We start from the raw sequence: 20,405 nt of genomic DNA on the forward strand, positions 1-20,405 counted from the left end.
TCATATTTAGTCTCTGTGTGGTCGTTTTTGGCTGTTTTCAGTCCTTCTGGGCTAGAGCTGCAAACACTCATTTTATATAGTTTCAGCGGCCTATAGGTATTTTTATTTAAAATTTTAATTATTTTTGTGGGTAAAATAAGCATTTGCTGGCCTAAACAAATAATAACAGAATTATAATGTGGTTTATAAGAGTGCGGTGAGGGTTCTTATGGCTTAAAATACATACAAATAATAAAACAAACCTTCATGGATTTCATCTATGCTTTTAATCTTTATGTAATGTTTTTAGTCCTTTGTGCCTGTTTTTGATCTCATGTCATGCTTCAGCTGCTATTTCCAGGATCAAAAGGTGCTCTGGCACAATTTTAATGCCAACATTGAGAAGAAGTCCTTTAAATTGAACATCTCCAAAGACATCCCCACGTGTTGAGACAAACGAATACTGAGAGGTGCTGAAGCAGTGTTCATTTGTAAGTGAATGTAAAGTAAAAAGCCTTCAAATAATTCAAAAGCCTTCATATCAAGAATTAGAGTGCACTATTATTATTAATTTATTCAACACACCACACTCCAAAAAGTATTTATGCCCCGACTATTACATGCCAATTTTTCTTTTTGTTACAAAAGCACCATGTAAAATTCTGTGCAATCTGGATATTTACTTTTCAGTTTACACCAAACACATTTTCCTTTAAGATAAAAAAAAAAAAACACTTTGATTTGATATATTTCAGTTCAAAATAATCATTTCATGTTTATGAAGGCCCAGAATAATTTTCTTTAGACACTTCTGGCTTCAGCAAAACCAAAATTGTAATGGCTAAAAAGCTCAAATCCAAGTGGTGGGTACATCCATCTTTTATCTACAGTCTATTGACAAACCTCAAACTGTCACATAATAAAATAATAATCGATAAGAACACATACAGTGGGGCAAAAAAGTATTTAGTCAGCCACCGATTGTGCAAGTTCCCCCACTTAAAATGATGACACAGGTCAGTAATTTGCACCAGAGGTACACTTCAACTGTGAGAGACAGAATGTGAAAAAAAAATCCATGAATTCACATGGTAGGATTTGTAAAGAATTTATTCGTAAATCAGGGTGGAAAATAAGTATTTGGTCACCTCAAACAAGGAAAATCTCTGGCTCTCACAGACCTGTAACGTCTTCTGTAAGAAGCTTTTCTGTCCCCCACTCGTTACCTGTATGAATGGCACCTGTTTGAACTCATCATCTGTATAAAAGACACCTGTCCACAGCCTCAAACAGTCAGACTCCAAACTCCGCCATGGCCAAGACCAAAGAGCTTTCGAAGGACACCAGGAAAAGTATTGTAGACCTGCACCAGACTGGGAAGAGTGAATCTACAATAGGCAAGCAGCTTGGTGTGAAAAAATCAACTGTGGGAGCAATCATCAGAAAATGGAAGACATACAAGACCACTGATAATCAAATTCAAATTCAAATTTTATTTGTCACGTACACAGTCATACACAGTACGATATGTAGTGAAATGCTTGGACAACTGCTCGTGACCTAAAGAGAACAAAAAAGGAAAAGGTTATGAATAAGATAGGAAATAAATATGAAAAATTAAAAAGGGTAAATTTAACTAGGAAGGAATAAAATATAAATTAAGGTTAAAAATGAAATAACTGTATAACACAAATTAGAATGAAGGGTAAATTTAACTGGGAAGAATAAGATAAAGATAAATATATAAATTAAAGTTGAAAATAAAATAACTGTACAACAAAATACACAATACACAATATAGAACTATATAAGAATGTATGAAGAAATCTAAATATAAATAAATATATACACAATAACAGCAGCTGTACAAGTATTAACCGGAAATGAAGAATATAGTGACCAGTGTTGTGCAAAACCAAAGTCCAGAAAGTCCAGTGTGTGTGTAAGAACCATATGTGTGGGTCAGTACTGTGTGGTGGTGTGATTGAGAGACCGTATCGCCTGCGGGAAGAAGCTCCTCCTCAGTCTCTCTGTGTTGGTCTTCAGGGAGCAGAATCGCTTTCCTGACCTCAACAGAGAGAACAGTCTGTTGTTGGGATGGCTGAGGTCCTTCACCATCTTCCTGGCCTTGGTCCAGCACCGCCTGCTGTAGATTGAGTGCAGGTCAGGGAGCTTGGAGCGGATGGTAATAATCTCCCTCGATCTGGGGCTCCACGCAAGATCTCATCCCGTGGGGTCAAAATGATCATGAGAACGGTGAGCAAAGATCCCAGAACCACACGGGGGGACCTGGTGAATGACCTGCAGAGAGCTGGGACCAAAGTAACAAAGGTCACCATCAGTAACACACTACAACGGCAGGGAATCAAATCCCGCAGTGCCAGACGTGTTCCGCTGCTGAAGCCAGTGCATGTCCAGGCCCGTCTGAAGTTTGCCAGAGAGCACATGGATGATACAGCAGAGGATTGGGAGAATGTCATGTGGTCAGATGAAACCAAAGTAGAACTTTTTGGTATAAACTCAACTCGTGGTGTTTGGAGGAAGAAGAATACTGAGTTGCATCCCAAGAACACCATACCTACTGTGAAGCATGGGGGTGGAAACATCATGCTATGGGGCTGTTTTTCTGCCAAGAGGACAGGACGACTGATCCGTGTTAAGGACAGAATGAATGGGGCCATGTATCGTGAGATTTTGAGCCAAAACCTCCTTCCATCAGTGAGAACTTTGAAGATGAAACGAGGCTGGGTCTTCCAACATGACAATGATCCAAAACACACCGCCCGGGCAACAAAGGAGTGGCTCCGTAAGAAGCATTTGAAAGTCCTGGAGTGGCCTAGCCAGTCTCCAGACCTCAACCTCATAGAAAATCTGTGGCGGGAGTTGAAAGTCCGTGTTGCTCGGCGACAGCCCCGAAACATCACTGCTCTCGAGAAGATCTGCATGGAGGAATGGGCCAAAATACCAGCTACTGTGTGTGCAAACCTGGTAAAGACCTATAGTAAACGTTTGACCTCTGTTATTGCCAACAAAGGTTATGTTACAAAGTATTGAGTTGTATTTTTGTTATTGACCAAATACTTATTTTCCACCCTAATTTACGAATAAATTCTTTACAAATCCTACCATGTGGATTCATGGATTTTTTTTTTCACATTCTGTCTCTCACAGTTGAAGTGTACCTCTGGTGCAAATTACTGACCTCTGTCATTATTTTAAGTGGGGGAACTTGCACAATCGGTGGCTGAATAAATACTTTTTTGCCCCACTGTAGATCAAGGTTAGCTGCTGTACGATAATTGTAAGCGACACAGAGACCCGGCATGCGTGCAGGTTTGGTCTCCGTACGGCGGCGTAAAGGTTGTTTGATGACACGTGACCAAGAAAACAGGACGGTGAGCAGCTGTACGTCCGCCTTTCACACCGCGTGAAAGAGAAGAAAGAGTCGGTGCAGGAGGAGGAGGAGTGGAACTGCAGGAATGTCTTTCACATGCAGAAACGTTTTGTGTGTGTTGCCCTGCAGCTGACCTCTGACCTTTCACCTCTGACACTGTCCTGTAATCAGACCTTTCTGTCCACATGAATGCCATATAAACTGAGCATAATGAAAAGTAAATCTTTGCCCTGTTGTAGTTCTTAAATCAATTTTCTTCTTTCCACTCATGGCCGGATTTACCTCCTGAGGGGCAAAGATTTCTTCTAGGGCCCCTCGTGACCCCCTTTTATTATTTCCCCAGACGTCCACAAAGAAACCGGTACAGAAAGATTAACTGACGTGTCAATTGACAGAAAATCAATGTGCACCACTGTGATAAGTGAATTATTGTTTAACCCTGATCATTCATCCCCTATTTCTTACTAACAAAGACCAGAAGCTTGGGAGCAGTTTGTTCGTTGGGCTCTTACAGTGAAGACAGTGAACAGCAATCAAGAGGCTTTGTGCTTTCAGGTGATTCATAATTGAGACTGATGCTTGTAAAAATACATCATCTGGTCTGTATTCAGCTTGGAAGCGTTAATGAATCATATTTAAGGAGAAATGCCTCAAAATCACAGCTCTCTTCAGTCCAGATGAAGCCTTTGTTTTCTGTCTTTACACGTTTCCTTTCTGTGATCGTTTGAAGGAATGAATGCACAGAAAACCTGGGGAACCTTGTCCTGCAAAAAAGTATTGTTCAAATGCGAGACATGTCTTACCAACCTGTACTGGTCTTTTGTGATAAAGAGAGAGAAGCCTAAAGGAGAAGCTGGTCAATTCACCAAACGAACAACGTTACAGCGGTCGGTGATGACCGCGAGCTGCAGGCAGTGACTGAAGGAGTGAGATCGTGTGTATAAGCAGCAGAAACTAGCTTCCTGTCCAGGCTCTCTGTTAGAGGTAGGGTGAGGAGCACAGAGCTGCTAGTCCTCAACATTGAAAGGAGCCAGATAAGGGGGATGAGGCATCTTAGATCTCGAGGCCTCCTGAGATCCTCCAGGTGAGGGGTTTGGGGCATGTCTGGCTGCGAGGAGATCCACTGATAGTTGGATATTGTTCAAATTTAAGATGCATCTTTGAGTGTGTCTAATTTTACCCCTCTCTTGTTCATCTGGATTCTTAAATATTACAAATAGAGAAGCAGGTAGACGTGGGCTTTTGCACAAAGCAGCAACAGAGTGGAAGAGTTAAGTTCCTGAGGACTCCAGGAAATACCTGAGTCACAACGACGGGCGGGCTGCCACTGCTCTGTTTCTCTCCATGTGCTCGACACCCTGCTGCAGAGGATTAAACATAACTGCCAGTAGAACGAATGAGAGCCATAATGCTTGTAGAGACAAAAATCTTGCACTTTACTCTTAAATTCTGCAAATGTATATGCTGATATCTGGCCACAGAAGAAACATACGCTTTCAATTACTATGTGCCACATGTTGCTTTTTCATTTTTGAAGTCCAGATTTTTCCAGGTGCTGGAGTGAGCGTTAACTGGTTATAAGAACATGTACATTATATCTGAGTAAACACATTCCTGAAGTCAGAGTTTAATATTATGATTAAAGAATGCAGAAGTATTAAATGTTTCCATCCAGGAAACGGTTTGCAGGCATTATTTTCCCCTGTAAAAAAGTTTTTCAGTGAGGTTTCGCTAATTTAATTGCCTCATTGCTGATTATTTCAGCTCTTGAGTGTTGATTAGTGTGCTTTTGGTATCTGTGGAAATAATGTCATGTACAGTTGGGGTTCACAGGGGCACACACACCCCTTTGGGGGGTTAATCCAGCTTCTGGTTTCAGGGTCGTAGTGACGTTTGATGAATGACCCTGAAGACTGAATTGAACCTGCAGGGGTGGAAGACTTTAATGAAGTGTAAAAATCCAAAAAATGTAGTTACGTTTTCACAAATTAAGCTGATGTCTGTGTTTTTGGGTGGATACAGTGCAGATGTTGACTTTTTGAGCAGGAGCTCATCTGACTGGCTTATATACTTTTGGGTAGTTTAATCTATAAAATTATATACAAATAATTTTCACCTCGGATGAGAGGTGAAACGTCTTCAAGCAACTTAAAGAAGTCCAGATGCTTTTCTTTGCAAGCTCCTTTGACTACGATGACCTGGATGACTGAGAACCTTCACAGACATACAAATAATTAAGATTTTTTTATATAAGAAACTCAAACTAATATAATGAAGTAAAACATTTCCTTTAAACGGTAATAAAACAAACTGTAAGAAATGTAACGTTCAAATTACAGGAGATTAAACTGTTGTTTTACAGTCGTTCTACTCTAATCTACTGCTTTCTTACTGTTGTATAGTATTATATTGTCAGTGCACTGTAATAATACTGCAAAAATACTGTAAAATGTAAGTGCAATTCATCAGCCAAGTACCAGGAGTGTTCACAGGATTTTTTTTTAAGTCAGAGCTAAGTACCAACCCAGAACACATGAGCACACCAGGAGAGAATGTGAGTGAGTTATTCAGACCTCTGACTTCCATATGGATATGGTGTTATTGGAACTAAACATAGCTGTAAATATGTTTGATTTTATTGCACAGTAGAAGTAAAGAGAATTAAAAATGTCAAAATGTGCCGTTTTGTGCTGTAAAATGAACAAAAAGCTTTCAGTACGTAATGTTATGTGCAGCGATTCTTTAGCCCTTCGTTGTTTCAAACAGAATGACAAAAAAGACATCCGGTTGCGTGAGAAAACAGTTTTCAGCTCCTTAATCTGTGACTTTAGAGAAAAACTTCTCAGTGAGTTTATGGTCTCATCTGGTAGTTTTAAGTTTTACTGAATCCAATATGGCATTCACTTTGCAGATTATGGTCCCAGTTAGAGTCAGACGGAAATGTAAAGGCAGGTTCTTGCAGGCGTGACTTTTCCTTTGGTTTCACTTTCAGTTAAAGCAGAAGTCCATAGTTTCGGGGCTTAGATGGGATTTTACCAACCAAGCTGTGTGCTGTCCCTGTGTGAGTCGTCCCTCGTTGAACTAAACACAGCACAAGTAAAATCATACCTGTAAAATAGCCACTTAACATCCATGAAGTTATCAATAACCCGCCTGGGATTAAATTAAGGTCAACATCAAGTCTTTTCAGTCAACATGGACAGAAGACCTTTAAGACCAAAATGCACAAAACAGTTATTTGAAAGCTCTGATCTTTCTTAAAAGCTACAACCAAAACCTAAAGAGGTCACAGGTGACGTGATAGCAGTGATGTTGTTATTGTACAACTGTTTTTGAAAGATTTTTTCTGATTTAGGTGTTTAGAAAAATCGTCTTAAATCATCTCAAAACCACTGATCCTGGTCTCTAAAATGTAAAGATTTGAATTTACTTTAATGGAAACTTATCATTTTTCCTTGTTTTTGCTTGTTTAAACCCTTTGAATTCAATTATTTGGCATGTAACTGAAGAGGAGACACTTGAACCATCATTTAAGGAGATAAGCTGGACGGATTTTGGTTTCATTTTCTTCAAGAAGCCACAACTTGAGGTGTAAATCAAGCTGTTACCTGCAGAAAACACACAAGAAGGCAAAGAAAGCTGTTTCTCAGTTTGGTCTTTATTTTTTATTTTATTTTTTTATTTGGACATTTAGCAAAATACTGCAGAAACATCCAAAGCAGTATAAGAGCTAAGGGTTACAACAAAACCAAAATAAATAATCATCATCATCATCATAATAAATTAAAACATGATTGCATTCGGTTTGTCTTCAGGAGCGGCTCACTGATTGCTATAATGCCACATGAACACGCCGCCCTCACATAAGTTAAAGGAAATAAAAAGGATTTGGCTACATGATGAAAAAACACAGCGACAGATCACAGGTTCGACCACACAAAGCAGTAACTTACACAAATAATTTAATAAATACATAAATAAATAGAAAAAAAGATTAGATATACTGTATACTGGTAATACAGAAGGCTTTGTAGAAAATAATTATCATCATATGCTCAGCCAGTGATAAATAAAAACAATCAGGTCAGTTTAAGGCAGTTTTACAGCAGGAGTCTCTAATCCAAAGGCATTACCGGCTACACTAGTTTTACTCTCTTTTGTTTTCAGTCGACAGCTACTGATCCACAGATCCACGAGCTATGTTAAAGCTAATCAGAGTGATGAGATAAGGTCTGTTCAGGCCTGCGAAGTCTGCTTTATATCCTACAGGTCATCTCCTCTCTTAGGTCTAGGAGCTAATAGCACTTGTGCAGAGATGCTAGAAAAATAAATTAACAGTCTAACGTTTTTTTTTTTAAAAGAGCTTTGAGGATCATTTTAAGTGATGTTGGGGTGGGCGTGGGTGTGGGTTACAGGCCAGGAGGAGTCAAACACACACACACACCCAGAGGTTGCTGAAGTGTCCTCGAGCAAGGCACTGAAACCTTGCAAGCTGCGTGTGAGTGGATATGTGAGAGCATGCTTGGCTCTCTGTTTACCACAGAAAATGTGAATTATTTGACGATAATTTTTACTCGAAAAGACACAAATAAGCACATTTTTCACGTGTCTTTGAGGAAGATTGGACTTCGGTGTGGTTTTGTCCTTTGGAGATATATAGCTACAGTGAAACAGAATTACTCCCAGAGTTACAACTTCTCACAAACCTCTTTACATCTGTTACTCAGTTTAAGGAAGTGTGCTTTAGGGTACAGATGTTTTTTATTTTTCAGTGGAACTCTGAAATCCTAAAAACAAAAAGAAACACGCGGGTGGACTCTGATTCCCGGTGTGTGCCAGTCCACAGTTCGGGATCAGCAGGCGGGGCGGAGCGGCATCTGCAGCAGGATCACCTGCCGGTTCTCGGACGGGTGGCATTTGTTGATGTGCCTCGTGAGTCCCGGTGAGCTGTAGAAAACTGCGGGGCAGTATTTGCACGAGTACACCTGTGAGGAATGCAGCAGGCGGATGTGCCGCTCCTGGCTGCCTCTGCTGGTGAAGTTCTCCCCACACACGGGGCACAGGTGGCAGCAGGAGGCGCTCAGGTTGAGCGGCGCCGCGCTCTGCTCGCAGCCCGCCGCGTCCTCCTCCGCCGCCGCTTTTGGGGACCCGTGCTGCGACGCCAGGTGTTTCCGCAGGTAGGCTTGGCGCTTAAACCTCTTCCCGCACTGACTGCAGTCGTACAGTCCGTCCTCTGAACCGGACTCGGACGGCTCGGGGCTGGGTGTGTCCCTGTCACTAGAATCCTTTGCTTCATCCGAGGCCGTCTTCGACGCGGACACCTTGTCGCTCGGCGTATTTTGCGGCTTCGGTTTGTGCCAGCGCCGATGGGAGGCGAGGTTGGCCGGGCAGCTGAACACCTTGTCACACTCGGGACACCGATACTCAACCCGGACTATCCTGGAGCATTTGTGCTGCGCCAAAGCGAACGGGTCTGCGTACGCCTCCCGGCATAGCTGGCACACAAACTCCCCCAGCGGGACGTGGTCTCCTCCGGCCGGTGGCGCTCGGGGAGGTTTCTGGTCCACCGGCGCCTCTTTAATCTTCAGCCCGAGAACCGGAGACGTAGTGACATCATCCTCAAAGTGCAGTTTGCGGATGGCTTTGGTTTTCTTGGACGGCGGCTTGCCTTTGCGCTCGGCGTCGTTGGCGCAGCGCTTGGAGCCGCCGGTTGCAGCGGCGGGGAGCGTCCCGGCGGATGACGAGCTGCTCTCGGGGCGGCTGCTGTTGCTGGAGCCGATCTTCAGGTCCACCGGGGCGAAGAGGTGATCCAGGGCGGTGATGGCTGCCGGTGTGGGAAAAGACTCCGCGGAAACCGGCGAGCCGAGGCTGAAGCGGGCCTCGGAGTAGGAGCGGTCGTGCTCGTGGCTGACGGGGCGGGTGGGGCTGTACAGAGACTGATACACCGCCTCCGGGTTCCCGAACTGCACGGGCTTAGCATCCGGCTCCGGAGCCGTAGCCGCCGCCCCGCAGGTGGGCGTAGGCGTCAGCGCGCGCACCGGGATGGAGACGAGATGCGCTGAAGAGGAGGAGGAGGGCGGCAGCAGCGGCGGAGCATCAGCCGCCGTTTGGTCCGTTTCTTCGTCCTCGGAGCGGACCCGGTAGGACACCGGGTTGGTTTTCTTGTTCCTTTTTACCAGGAATCCTCTGGGCATGTTTGCGGGGAGCTGAAGGCACTTTGGGCGCTGCGGGAAGAAGAAAACCACTTTCAGCCGCTCGCGCACAAAATCAAACCATCTGATGCGTCTTTTTTCTCTCTGTTTGTTTGTTTCCTCCTGCTATTGATCCCGTGTTCTCCTCTCGAGGTCCTTTCACCACAACATAGCTGCACTCTTTTTAAGGCGACATGATGACATTGTTCCCGTCCCCCCCCTCGTTGCCTCATCCCCGACCAATCAGAAGGAGCCGAGGTCCCCTGTGGATTTGGGGAGTGGGTGTGGGAGGATGGAGAGGCTGATGGAAGCTAGGAGGAGGAGGGCGGATTTGCAGATTGCAAAGCAGATGTACCTGAGGGTTTTATTGTATTTCCCCCCCACCACCCACCCACCCACCCACACACACACACACACACACACACACACACACACACACACACACACACACACACACACACACACACACACACACACACACTCACTCTCCCTCCTCCTCGTCTCGACCCGGGCACACGCCAGGAGTCTCCTGCTTTTACGGTCTGATGAGTTTGTATAGAAATCTACACGTGCCTCGGCTTTATGTGTCTCTTTCTGGGGGTGGTGGGGTCTCTGGTTTGGCTACAAAGGGGGCATATCCGTCCACATAACGGCCCAAAATAACAATACAGAAAAATGGAAGGTAGAGGAAGAAACTTCAAAGGGCTAAAATGCGCATAATAGGGAAATAAAGTACAAATGCTCAACATCATTTTAAGCAAATGTCAGTGAAAGCAGCTCCAGACTTTAACTGCTTCCATTCAAAACCTTCAGAATGTTTAAGACACTCATAAAGACTTCCGGGGAAACAAACTTCCCCGAGATCAGATCTGCAGTCCGGCTTTTACGCACACGAAAGCCAGCTGAAATTCGACCTCAGCGGACAAATAACTAAACATACACAATAATAGGGACAGATTTGAAACCACCGTGGCCCTGCAGCATGTGCGCTGGCGTGACAGTTAACTCCGGACATATGAATCCGTCATTTTACGCATACATAATTAATGGCGAGCGGAGGGTGTCCTGCTTTGCATCACAATGGTCGCGCTTGTGCAAGCTGTAGACCCGTCCTGATTGAAAAGGAAATTGCACAGTTGAAAAAAATGGAAGATGAAGAAGAAGTGGGGGTCTACCCCCCCCCCGGCACACAAAAAGCAATCTGGACCCTAGATACTGTCGGCGCGTGCTGCGCGTAATCAGTGCGCTTTTTCTGTCTCCAAATGGGGCAAAGCGAGGTTATCTGGCCGTTAAACCACATCAAACCCCGCAGGTCCAGTCTGACCCGGTCAGTCGGATGTGAGTCTGTCCTGCACCGTGAGAGATGATGCTCCCATCATCTCTTGTCTGTCGGTGCAGGGCTCGAGGACACGTTTGACAGGTGCAAGATTCTGGCGTAAAATGAAGACGTGAGAGAGATGTCCGGAAAGTCTTTTCACTAACCCATTTCAAATTTTGACTGTTGGCGTGTCCAAACTGAGAGCATTCAATAAACACGCGTCGTTTCTTGTGTTCTGGTCTTTTTTATGAAAAAATCTACATCTGTCTCTTACGAATATTTAAACCCACATTTTCCTAAAACAACATTCAAAATAATGTGTGTCCCTTTAAAATCCACGTGTTTCGAGAACTTTCTTTAATCAGTTGTTATCGTTTTTAATTTTTAAATGTTCCTCGGGTAGAAGCAGGCACATGCCTCCAAATGTTTAAAAAAAACAACAACAACTAGATTTTCTGATAAAAAAAAAAGCTCACATCTTTTAAAAGTGAGATTTTTTATCCAGTGGGAGCTGTGTTAAAAAAATTATAGTTAAACTTTATTTATAGGTTATTTCACCCATAATGCTCATTTCATGATAACAGGGAGTGCAGGTGGATAATGGTTTAGCAGTAACAAGTCAGCGCACAAAATGAACTAACATCTATACAAACACTGCAAAACTCTCATTGAGCGCCGTGTACAGTGTGTGTTTATTACCACGGACAGCGCATTGTGATATCCACGCAGTGAAGCTGACACTTAAAGTCACTCAGCGTTTCATGTCCTACAATCTGACTTTATATTTCCACACAAGCAGCGTGCTGTTTTCTCAGCTTGCGGGTTCAGGCATATGTTCTCTGTGTGCGTTAGTGAGTGTGTGTGCGTGTTGGAGTGTGCGTGTGTGTGTGTTACTTTCCCGACAGGCTTCAGCTCAGCCTCATTAGCATACAGCTGTAGAGTGACGCCCTCCTCATTTCCCCTCCTCCTCCTTCCAAAAAGCCAAACATCCACTTTTATGTGCAGCATCTATAGGGCCCTGTGATTGGTCACACTCCTGCAGAGTCACACTTACAGTTGGCACATTGTATAGAAGAAAAAACAAAACAAAACAGGAATGTAAAAGTATGCCAGACTCTCGTTCTCATCTGGTGTAAAACACTGCTCACACTCTGATTAATGAGAGATCTTAAGGATTAAAAAGGAAATTATCAGATGTCCACACAAGAAAAATGAATGCAAGCATTAATTTAATGGTAATAGCGTTAAAAGTTAGCCAGAACTCTTACACAAAGAAAGTTTTACTGGATTAGACCACTCTCTCTCTCTATCTCTGAAAACAATTAAAATAACATTTATTTGATGGAAAATTTTTGGATTATATTGATTAATCGAAGCAATCTAAGAAAACACATATTTTTTTAACCATTTGATGGAAAACAAATCAGTAGTGTTAATCAGTGTTTTGGTGTGAGTAATCCAGTTTGGAGACGCTGACTGTCTGTTTGCTTTCTCTGAACATAACAGGACTAAAAAATGTCATGTGACTCCTGACTGTGTTTTTGTGCTGAGCTGCTGATTTTAAAAATTTCTCCAGGACTCTAAAGATCTGATATAATAATATATTTACACATAGCAGACACAGTGTCTCCACAGCGTTCCTGAGCCAGCTCAAATGATTGGAGGTATCCAGTGACACATACACAATATAAACCAGTTACCACACCTCAAACAGAGTCTGATTTGTTTTAGTATTTTAACAGGCGTGAGGTCAGAGCTGGCCCGGGCAGGCGAACATGGGCAGCAGGTTTCGGTTGTAACTCAGATACTTCACAGCACTGCTCCTCAGAGCCGCTCGACTGTCCTCGTCTTTCAATTGGTCTGGAGGGCAGAGGTCCTGCAGAGACACACAGGTGGAGAGTAAAATCTCAGCACTGCACTGAGAGAGCTTCTTTTTTTCCACAGACCAGCAGGTTCTGATCGGTGCCCGACTCAAAGTGTGCCGGAGAACTCTAAGCTCGCGCTGAAGGTGTGATCGCTGTGGAGAACTGATGTGAGGAGACATGTAACTGACTCCATCCAACCGAGTACTTAATGCTTCATTCACTAAATTTTACTTCTACAGCACATTTAAAATCAAAGTATTTTACACTAAAATAAAATAAACAGGTTCCTAAAAAAGACACTACAATCTGTCTGAGGACATCTGGGATGTCTTTCCGGGGTTTCAGTGTAACAACAGCAAAGGCACAAGCTCGCTCTGACTGCTGGATGATCAGGAGTGACTGAAGAGCAGATCTTAATGATTTTATTCAGACAAAAGAAAGAAAGACTCACCCGAGCTCTGACCAAAACACTGGATGAACGTCTCAATAGAGAAAACATCCCTGATGTTACCACACAGAACTTTTAAGAAGTTTAAAACACGCTTCAGTCTGGAAATTTGCAGGAAAACATGAACGACTGTTTCACATGGACAGCAATAACAATCTGATTTCAGCCGGCAGGGCAGCAGGACGTGGAAGTTCCTGCCTCAGTCTCAAAATTCTTCACCTTCACAAAGGCCACGTGCAAAGATTTAACCGTGCATCGTAACCAATACAGTTTAACCCTCAGAGGGGCATAAGTGTGATGTAGGAGATGAGAAGTGGAGCACCAACCTTGAGTTTGAGGGTCTGCTGAAGCTCCTGCTCTAAATCGGAGAATCTGTCGTGGAAAACGGCCAAACAGCTGCTCTGTGTGAAGAAACTGGAGAGAAAACCTTTACATCAGTGCTTCGGTTCAGCACCAACAACCAGAGGTTTTAAGGGAAAAGGGTGCACCCGAGTTATAACATTGACAATAACAACTGTTTCAAATCTAGATTATGTCAGAAGCTTAAATCAGAATCTGATTCCATTGCCCTGCATCTACATAATGTAGAGGTTAATTTCCACCACTGGAAACTTTCTTTGTGTGAACCGACTGTTTACATAAAAGCTCAGTGAAGCTTTGAAATAAAAACACACACACGCACACTTCCAGAAGCTTCCCTAAGTGTGTCGGCTGAATAAGCCTCAGCCGCCACACGGTCAATCAATTATCTTAACGGCTCCTGATGCTCCGTCAGCCTCCACAATGACTTTACGAGTCAGCTGACTGAGCAGCATGATGGGGAATCGGCCTCTGTGGTTGCGAGGCTCCAGCTTTGTCTCGTCCTGGACCGACCACAAAGACAGATTGGGGAGCTGCATAAACAGATTAGGAGGTGGTGGTGGTGGGGGGACAATAGCCCTCCATGTCTGGGGGTCATTTGTGTTGAAACCTCAGAAGCAGGTCACCCACTGCTTGACAAATACCTACTCACTGGATAGTCATGCCAACAAACACACACACACACACAAAGTGAGAGGACAAAGGCAGCGGAGGCCCGAATCTTCCTCGTGTGTTGAAGTGATCGGTCAGCGGTTACATGACGTCAAAGCGGCTTGTTTCTGTGCAGAACTCAGTTATGAAAACATCTGTTTTTACACAGCTGCCCACCTGCCGTCTGCCTCGTTTCAGTGCCAAAAATCACACATCAAAAAGTGAAAAACAGCAGCGTGAGTTCTTCTGCAGTCACTTACATGCATACCTGAAATTATACTCCTGCAGAGGGCTGGACAAAATAACAGAAATGCTGTATAAAAAACACAATAACCATGTAGGAAACACCAATCTGCCGAAGCTGCTTTATTATTCTCTCGACGACATACTGAAACCAGACATCGGGCTCTTCACCAAACTGCTCATTTCTGCCAGTCTAATCAGAGTGTGGGATGTTTTGCCGTTTATTCGCCTGCTGCTGCATCAGTCCTGACAAAGACTCGAGCAAAAACATTGGACAAAAGATCGGATTTTTATTTTTGTCCTTGTGAGGATTTGTTTTTACAGTGCGAGTGACTGATTATGCTCCCTCGAATATGTTTATGCACTATACTTAAAAAGTATAAGCATGAGAGTTAAAGAACAACCATGGTTTGCTAAAAGACATCGGCAGCAGAATGTAAATGACCTTCGAGGATAGTGGTGTTTGTTTGGAGGAGGAAATATTTCTTCTTCACTTAAAGATAACAAATACTCGAAGAGCTCTCGCTTTTGGTTTGACCTCCACCTGCTGTCATGTAGATAATCCCAGCAGCCTTGCTGTTACCACAGTATTACTAAAGCTGCAAAAAGAACTTCAAACTAACAAAGTTTCACGTGTAAGCAGGAAAAGAAATGAAGTTTTGAAAGGTTAAACAGGCTTCAAACCTGAGGGCTGAAAATGAAAATACAGAAAACTGCAGTTCCTCTAATGACCACTAGAGGCTGGCTCCAAACACGAGTCAGTCTAGGTTTCCAGTAGAAATTGGGTATGCGTTTACTGCCTGATGTAAAACACCTCTGGTGTTGGTTCTGTTGGGTCCTTTTTAGCCATTTTAATAGAATCTTAAAATGACATAATATGACTTTCTGTTTTGCCAGACCACCCAGGGAGGTTGTGATTTAGTTTAGGAAAATCTGGCATTTTATTTGTATGTTACTTTGCAGTAACCAGCAGGTGTGTGTGTGTGTGTGTGTGTGTGTGTGTGTGTGTGTGTGTGTGTGTGTGTGTGTGTGTGTGTGTGTGTGTGTGTGTGTATGTGTATACATAAGTGTAGATTTTTGGGGGAGGTGCACAAATCCTGGTGAAAAATGATTTGGGGGTTTGTTTTTATATAAATTCAATTAAAACTGACCTGCTATGCTTTTACTTATTCAATATATATTTCATGCTAGCGTGTATACAAATAATATGGGCAGATGTTCAGTAAAACAGTATTTGTCAGTGTTTGTCCCACCTGTACAGATCAGGGATCAGGCCCTGCTGGTAGCAGCTCAGCAGCTGGCCCAGCAGCTGCTGATGTTTCATGTAGAGACTCAGGTAATTGGAGATGGGGAGAGGCTTCAGGGACAAGCAGGTGAGCGTCTCCACAAGCTCATAGCAGTCAAGATGCAAGCAGAAGTAGTCGCCTCTCTCCGGCTGTCCCGTCACAATTGCTCTGTCCTGTAACTTTGGATGGAGGAACACGAGCACTGATCTCTGGTTCCAAGTTATAATGCAAATCTTCAAAAGCAAATCAAAATACTTGAATAGTCAATTAAAAATAATATCAACTAAAAACACTAGAAGATGATTAATAATCTGAAAAACAAAAGTCGATTAACGGCCACATTAATTTTTAATCAATAAAAAAAGAAAAAAGTGTGTTGTATTCAATACCACAATTCAATTCAATTTTATTTATATAGCGCCAAATTACAAAAATAGTCGCCCCCATTTAACAGGAAGAAACCTGTTGCTTTCTTGTTTCATTTTGCTTTTTCGGTTTTAAGTTGAAATAACATCAGAACATGTTGTGTTAATCAGGAATTAAATTTCTTAATAAATATAATCATTCCCAGGTTACATGTTTGACATGAAACACCCAGAGATTGAACTCCTGGGCAGTGAGTGCTTACCTGTTTAACTTTAGGGCCTGTCAGGTCTGTTGGAGATGGTTTGGTCACATGCAGGTAGTGATATCCTCCAGGAAGCTTACCACCTGAGGAGAGAGCAAAACACATGACACACGTTAAGATATTTCCAGATATTTATTTATTACCCCGTTATTCCATGAGTATTACCAAGCTGTTATAACAGTATAAAGTACTCACAATACCTCAGCTTTACCTCAGAGAACTTCTGATGCACATTTTATAATACGAGCATTTAATCAGAAAATTGTTTGCGGGATAAATATTATTTATAATCTAACAAACCAACACTTAGAAAACACTGCAGTGAAAAGCCTGTGGTCTTATCAGCGGGAGATATCTCAGTAAGATTAGCTTCAGTGCTGAAAAATTCTGTGGCTTCGAAAATTGGACAGCAGCAAAAACATCATAACAGGCATTTCACTGTTAGCATCCACCCACTGAGGAAAACACAACTGAGACAATGAACTCAGATAACAGCCACTGATATGGCGTCTGTGCTCTCCCTGAACGCTGAGATCCCTTTGAAAAGTTCACGTGTGTTTCATCTCTCTGAGGAGGGCGAAGCAGAGAGGCTGTCGTGTTTATGTAACCCGCCGAGTGGCCTTGGTCGCTCGGTGAATGCGCTGCGGCACAATGCGGCATTGTTACGGCAGCTATAATTCGAGTGTCCGCCACAATAACATCGGCGCTGGGTGGGTGGGTGAAAGATTGGAAAATGTTTCACAAACACATAATGAAAAACATTCTGGCGGTACGAATTCTCTCAGATAAAAGCAGGCGACAACAGGCGTGGACAGGAGGAAGGACAGCGAGGAGAACATCGAGCTGAAGCGACAAACCCTGAAAGTATATGCAAAGCTGAGATCTGCCCATGAATGTGAAGGAATTTTAAGATGGGTCAGCTCTTCTGGGCCCACTGAGAAACCAGTTCAGTTGTAGTTTCCCAAGAAGATTCATTTCTATAATAAATAAACAGGGTCAGACCGGCAGAGCTGGCTGCTGTTGGGAACCAATAAACGAAACCACAAAAGTGAGAATTTTAACGTCACATCGTCAAGGGACGATATATAGATATATATATAGATATATATATAGATATATATATAGATATATATAGATATATATATAGATATATATAGATATATATATATATATATATATATATATATCCATATCCCTTGGGCTTCCATCCTCCACTGTGTGGAAGGTCCCTGATCAGAAGTCCACCAAAAAATATGAGTTATTGGCTGTAGCTCAGGCAGGTAGAGCAGGTCAGCTACTGATCGGAAGGTTGATGGCTCGATTCCTGGCTTCTCACTAGTCTACATGCCAAATATCCTTGGCCAAGATACTAAACTTTGGAGGGGGCAGGGATAGCTCAGTATGTGGAGTGATCGGAAGATCGGGGGTTCGAATCCACAGAACGGTTACCCTGAGGTACCCCTGAGCAAGGTACCGTCCCTACACACCGATCCCCGGTGCGCCTGCTTATTGGCTCCCCACTGGGTGAATGGGTCAAATTCAGAGAGAGTAATTTTGCCACGGGGGTCAAAAAAGTATACATTATTATTATTACTGCAGATGGAAATAAATCTTTTGCTGTTGTTAACTCTTCTCAATTCAAGACTAATTTGACCCATTCTGATTATTTTCAGCCCCATATTTTTACTTTTACTCACCTTTGCATGTTTCATGGCTGAAAATAATCCTCCAAAATTATTCTGCCTTTAAGGCAATTCCCTTAACCCTCTCAGGCTCATATTAAGTTTTTGTTGCTAATGCACAAAAGAATACCTGCAGTGGTACTTCTGAGTAAAAAAACTTATAAAATATGTATGTGGGGTAATCAGGTTGTTAGCTTTTAACTGTTGCAAATCTGCAAAGCCTGCCTTGAGAGGGTTAAGCTAAAGCTAAGGCTAAAGCTACTGCTTTCTGAAATTATCCATCAATCAAAACTAAACCTTGGTTCTAATCAGACCTTGAATCTTGGCCTGCTTGTACAGCAGTACCAGACGATCTGTTTCAGGTGGAGGCGCCTCAGCAGGCTCCACGGTTGGATCAAACAGGGGCAGCATCATGGCTGCCAGGTCCTGGCCCACTTCCTTGGAGTTAAAGTTGGCATGTGTCCACTCATCTATGTAGTAACGGCGGGAGAATTTGGTGAGAGGCCCGGCAGCCCAAATGGACGAATTGGTGGTTCTGAAGCTGGAGTTTATGACAAGCCTGCCATCAAATACCAGGAAGGACTTGTTGAAGCTGTTGAAAGCGTCGTAGTCGACTCCTTTATTGGAGAGGTTGATGAACACCTGAAAGGACAAAAAGAGCCATCGAGTTTCGAGGTGGAATCTTTATTGGATTCACACTTTACACGATCCAACATCTACCTGATGTTTTTACCTTTCTTCGTTTATGTATATATATCTGATAAATATGAGCTACAGACGGGGAACAAACTGGGGGCAAGTCTTTGTAAGAACAGAGGAGTCGACCCCTGCTGGCCACTACAAAGAATGCAGGTTAAAAGCCACAGCTTCACTTTGAAGCACACCCATTTTTTTAACATATTCAGTCTGTGCTTGAAATTAAACTTCCCAAATTAAGATGATAAATATAAGATGGCTCTCGAGTGGTGAGGCTTTCAGGAAACTAAATACTGACACAGATAATTATTCATCCTGAAGTCCACAAGCTGCTCAGAGTCAAGAGGCCTGAGTGATGAAGCTGCGATTACAAACCCACGATAAAACAAACTCATAATATGTTCTTTGAAAAAACAAAACTCTGGAGGTGGAATAAAATTGTCATTTATTAAACTTATAGGTACTTTGGGGTTTTGCATTCATTGTTTTCCTAAATACTTGTGTGTCTGTCTTCCACAGCATGTGAAATACACACAGACTAATGACAACAGGGCCTTGCACACAGCAGAATTTTAACAAGAAAATTCAACACAAACCCAGAAGCAGAATCATCTTCTTTCTGAGACAATGGAAGTCATGGAAATGGGAAACACACCAACATCATTTTGTGCTTGACAAACACAGTTTGCTTCCAGGAGGGAAATTAACATCCAACCAAGAGCCACAATCTGGAGAATTCAGCCGCTCAAGCTTTTCCAGCTCTACCAGCCACCTTGGCCAGTAACCCACCATTGTTTGGATATCATTTCTTTTTGTAAGAATTAATAACCCGTCTGGATAAGCACTGAAAGCATCCGGTGGATTTTGAAAGCATCAGAAATTCTGACTTACTCCACACTGCAGATGGAGAGGCTCTGCATCAGTGGTAAACGATGCCGATGTGAGCGGGTCGGGTTGTTTGCCATTGTTAAACTGGGCCAGCACACAGTTACGGTGGATCTGGACCATGGCGTTCTCCATGGCCATCGCCGCGGCTTTTTCTACAGATGAGTCCAAGAAGCTGGAGACGCCTGGCACAGGAGGCAAGAGGACAAGATGGATACGAGATCCACGAATGCCGAGGCTCAGCAGAGTCTCTACGGTGGTGTAGATGTCGATGTTGTTTCCGTAGACGATGGCGTTATCTGAGAAGACGCAAAGAAGGAAAGGTTTCATAGTGAGAGTTCACTCACAAACTCCTATGTCAAGTTTGGCAGAAAAGAGAATTCCTCTTAAAAAACATACATAAACATTCATTGTTTATGTGAGGTGGTTAATGGTTAAAAGTTACTGGTTAAAGTTACTAAGCCGCATGATACACCTGCATAAATATGAGTACTTGGCCTGTTTTCCTACGTGAACTTTGGACGGCTTCAAGACAGTCAGGTCGGGATGTTTTTATCACATGTAGCACACAGGAGGAAATAACCAACTTCACAAATACTCACATGATGCAGTAAAAGCACCAAAATATTGGTCAGTATTTTTATTGAAAACTGTGTGAGTCAATCCAAAGTGCAAAAAGGACCAACAGAGAAGGCAGTGCAAATGACTGCAAGAGAAACACAAAACATGATGATGACCAAATCATGAAAATCACATAAAAGAGAAATATAATGAACTGA

General features: G+C 42.9%; 2 protein-coding genes across 4 annotated transcripts in view; both read right to left on the reverse strand.

Moving 5' to 3' along the window:
- Positions 1 to 7,011: 7,011 nt before the first annotated feature.
- insm1a (insulinoma-associated 1a) lies at positions 7,012 to 9,856 on the reverse strand. The gene has a single exon (XM_026142422.2). It carries the CDS (start codon positions 9,565 to 9,567, stop codon positions 8,227 to 8,229), a length of 1,341 nt encoding a protein of 446 aa, XP_025998207.1. The 5' UTR covers positions 9,568 to 9,856; the 3' UTR covers positions 7,012 to 8,226.
- A 2,238-nt stretch (positions 9,857 to 12,094) lies between these two features.
- The window catches only part of cfap61 (cilia and flagella associated protein 61), a 50,283-nt gene continuing 41,972 nt past the window's right edge, over positions 12,095 to 20,405 (reverse strand). For 2 of the 3 annotated variants that reach the window (XM_080289840.1, XM_080289839.1), the window contains 6 exons: positions 19,633 to 19,925; positions 18,360 to 18,687; positions 16,364 to 16,446; positions 15,703 to 15,968; positions 13,522 to 13,609; positions 12,095 to 12,758 (listed from right to left, as the gene is read on the reverse strand). In XM_080289840.1, the coding sequence (XP_080145966.1) occupies positions 12,633 to 12,758; positions 13,522 to 13,609; positions 15,703 to 15,968; positions 16,364 to 16,446; positions 18,360 to 18,687; positions 19,633 to 19,925 (1,184 nt within the window). In that variant the 3' untranslated portion in view covers positions 12,095 to 12,632. The remainder of the gene's footprint in view (positions 12,759 to 13,521; positions 13,610 to 15,702; positions 15,969 to 16,363; positions 16,447 to 18,359; positions 18,688 to 19,632; positions 19,926 to 20,405) is intronic. The other variant, XM_026194722.2, reaches the window with a different exon arrangement.

The sequence above is a fragment of the Astatotilapia calliptera genome, chromosome 15 (assembly GCF_964374335.1).
Source record: "Astatotilapia calliptera chromosome 15, fAstCal68.1, whole genome shotgun sequence".
NCBI classification, from domain to species: Eukaryota; Metazoa; Chordata; class Actinopteri; order Cichliformes; family Cichlidae; genus Astatotilapia; species Astatotilapia calliptera.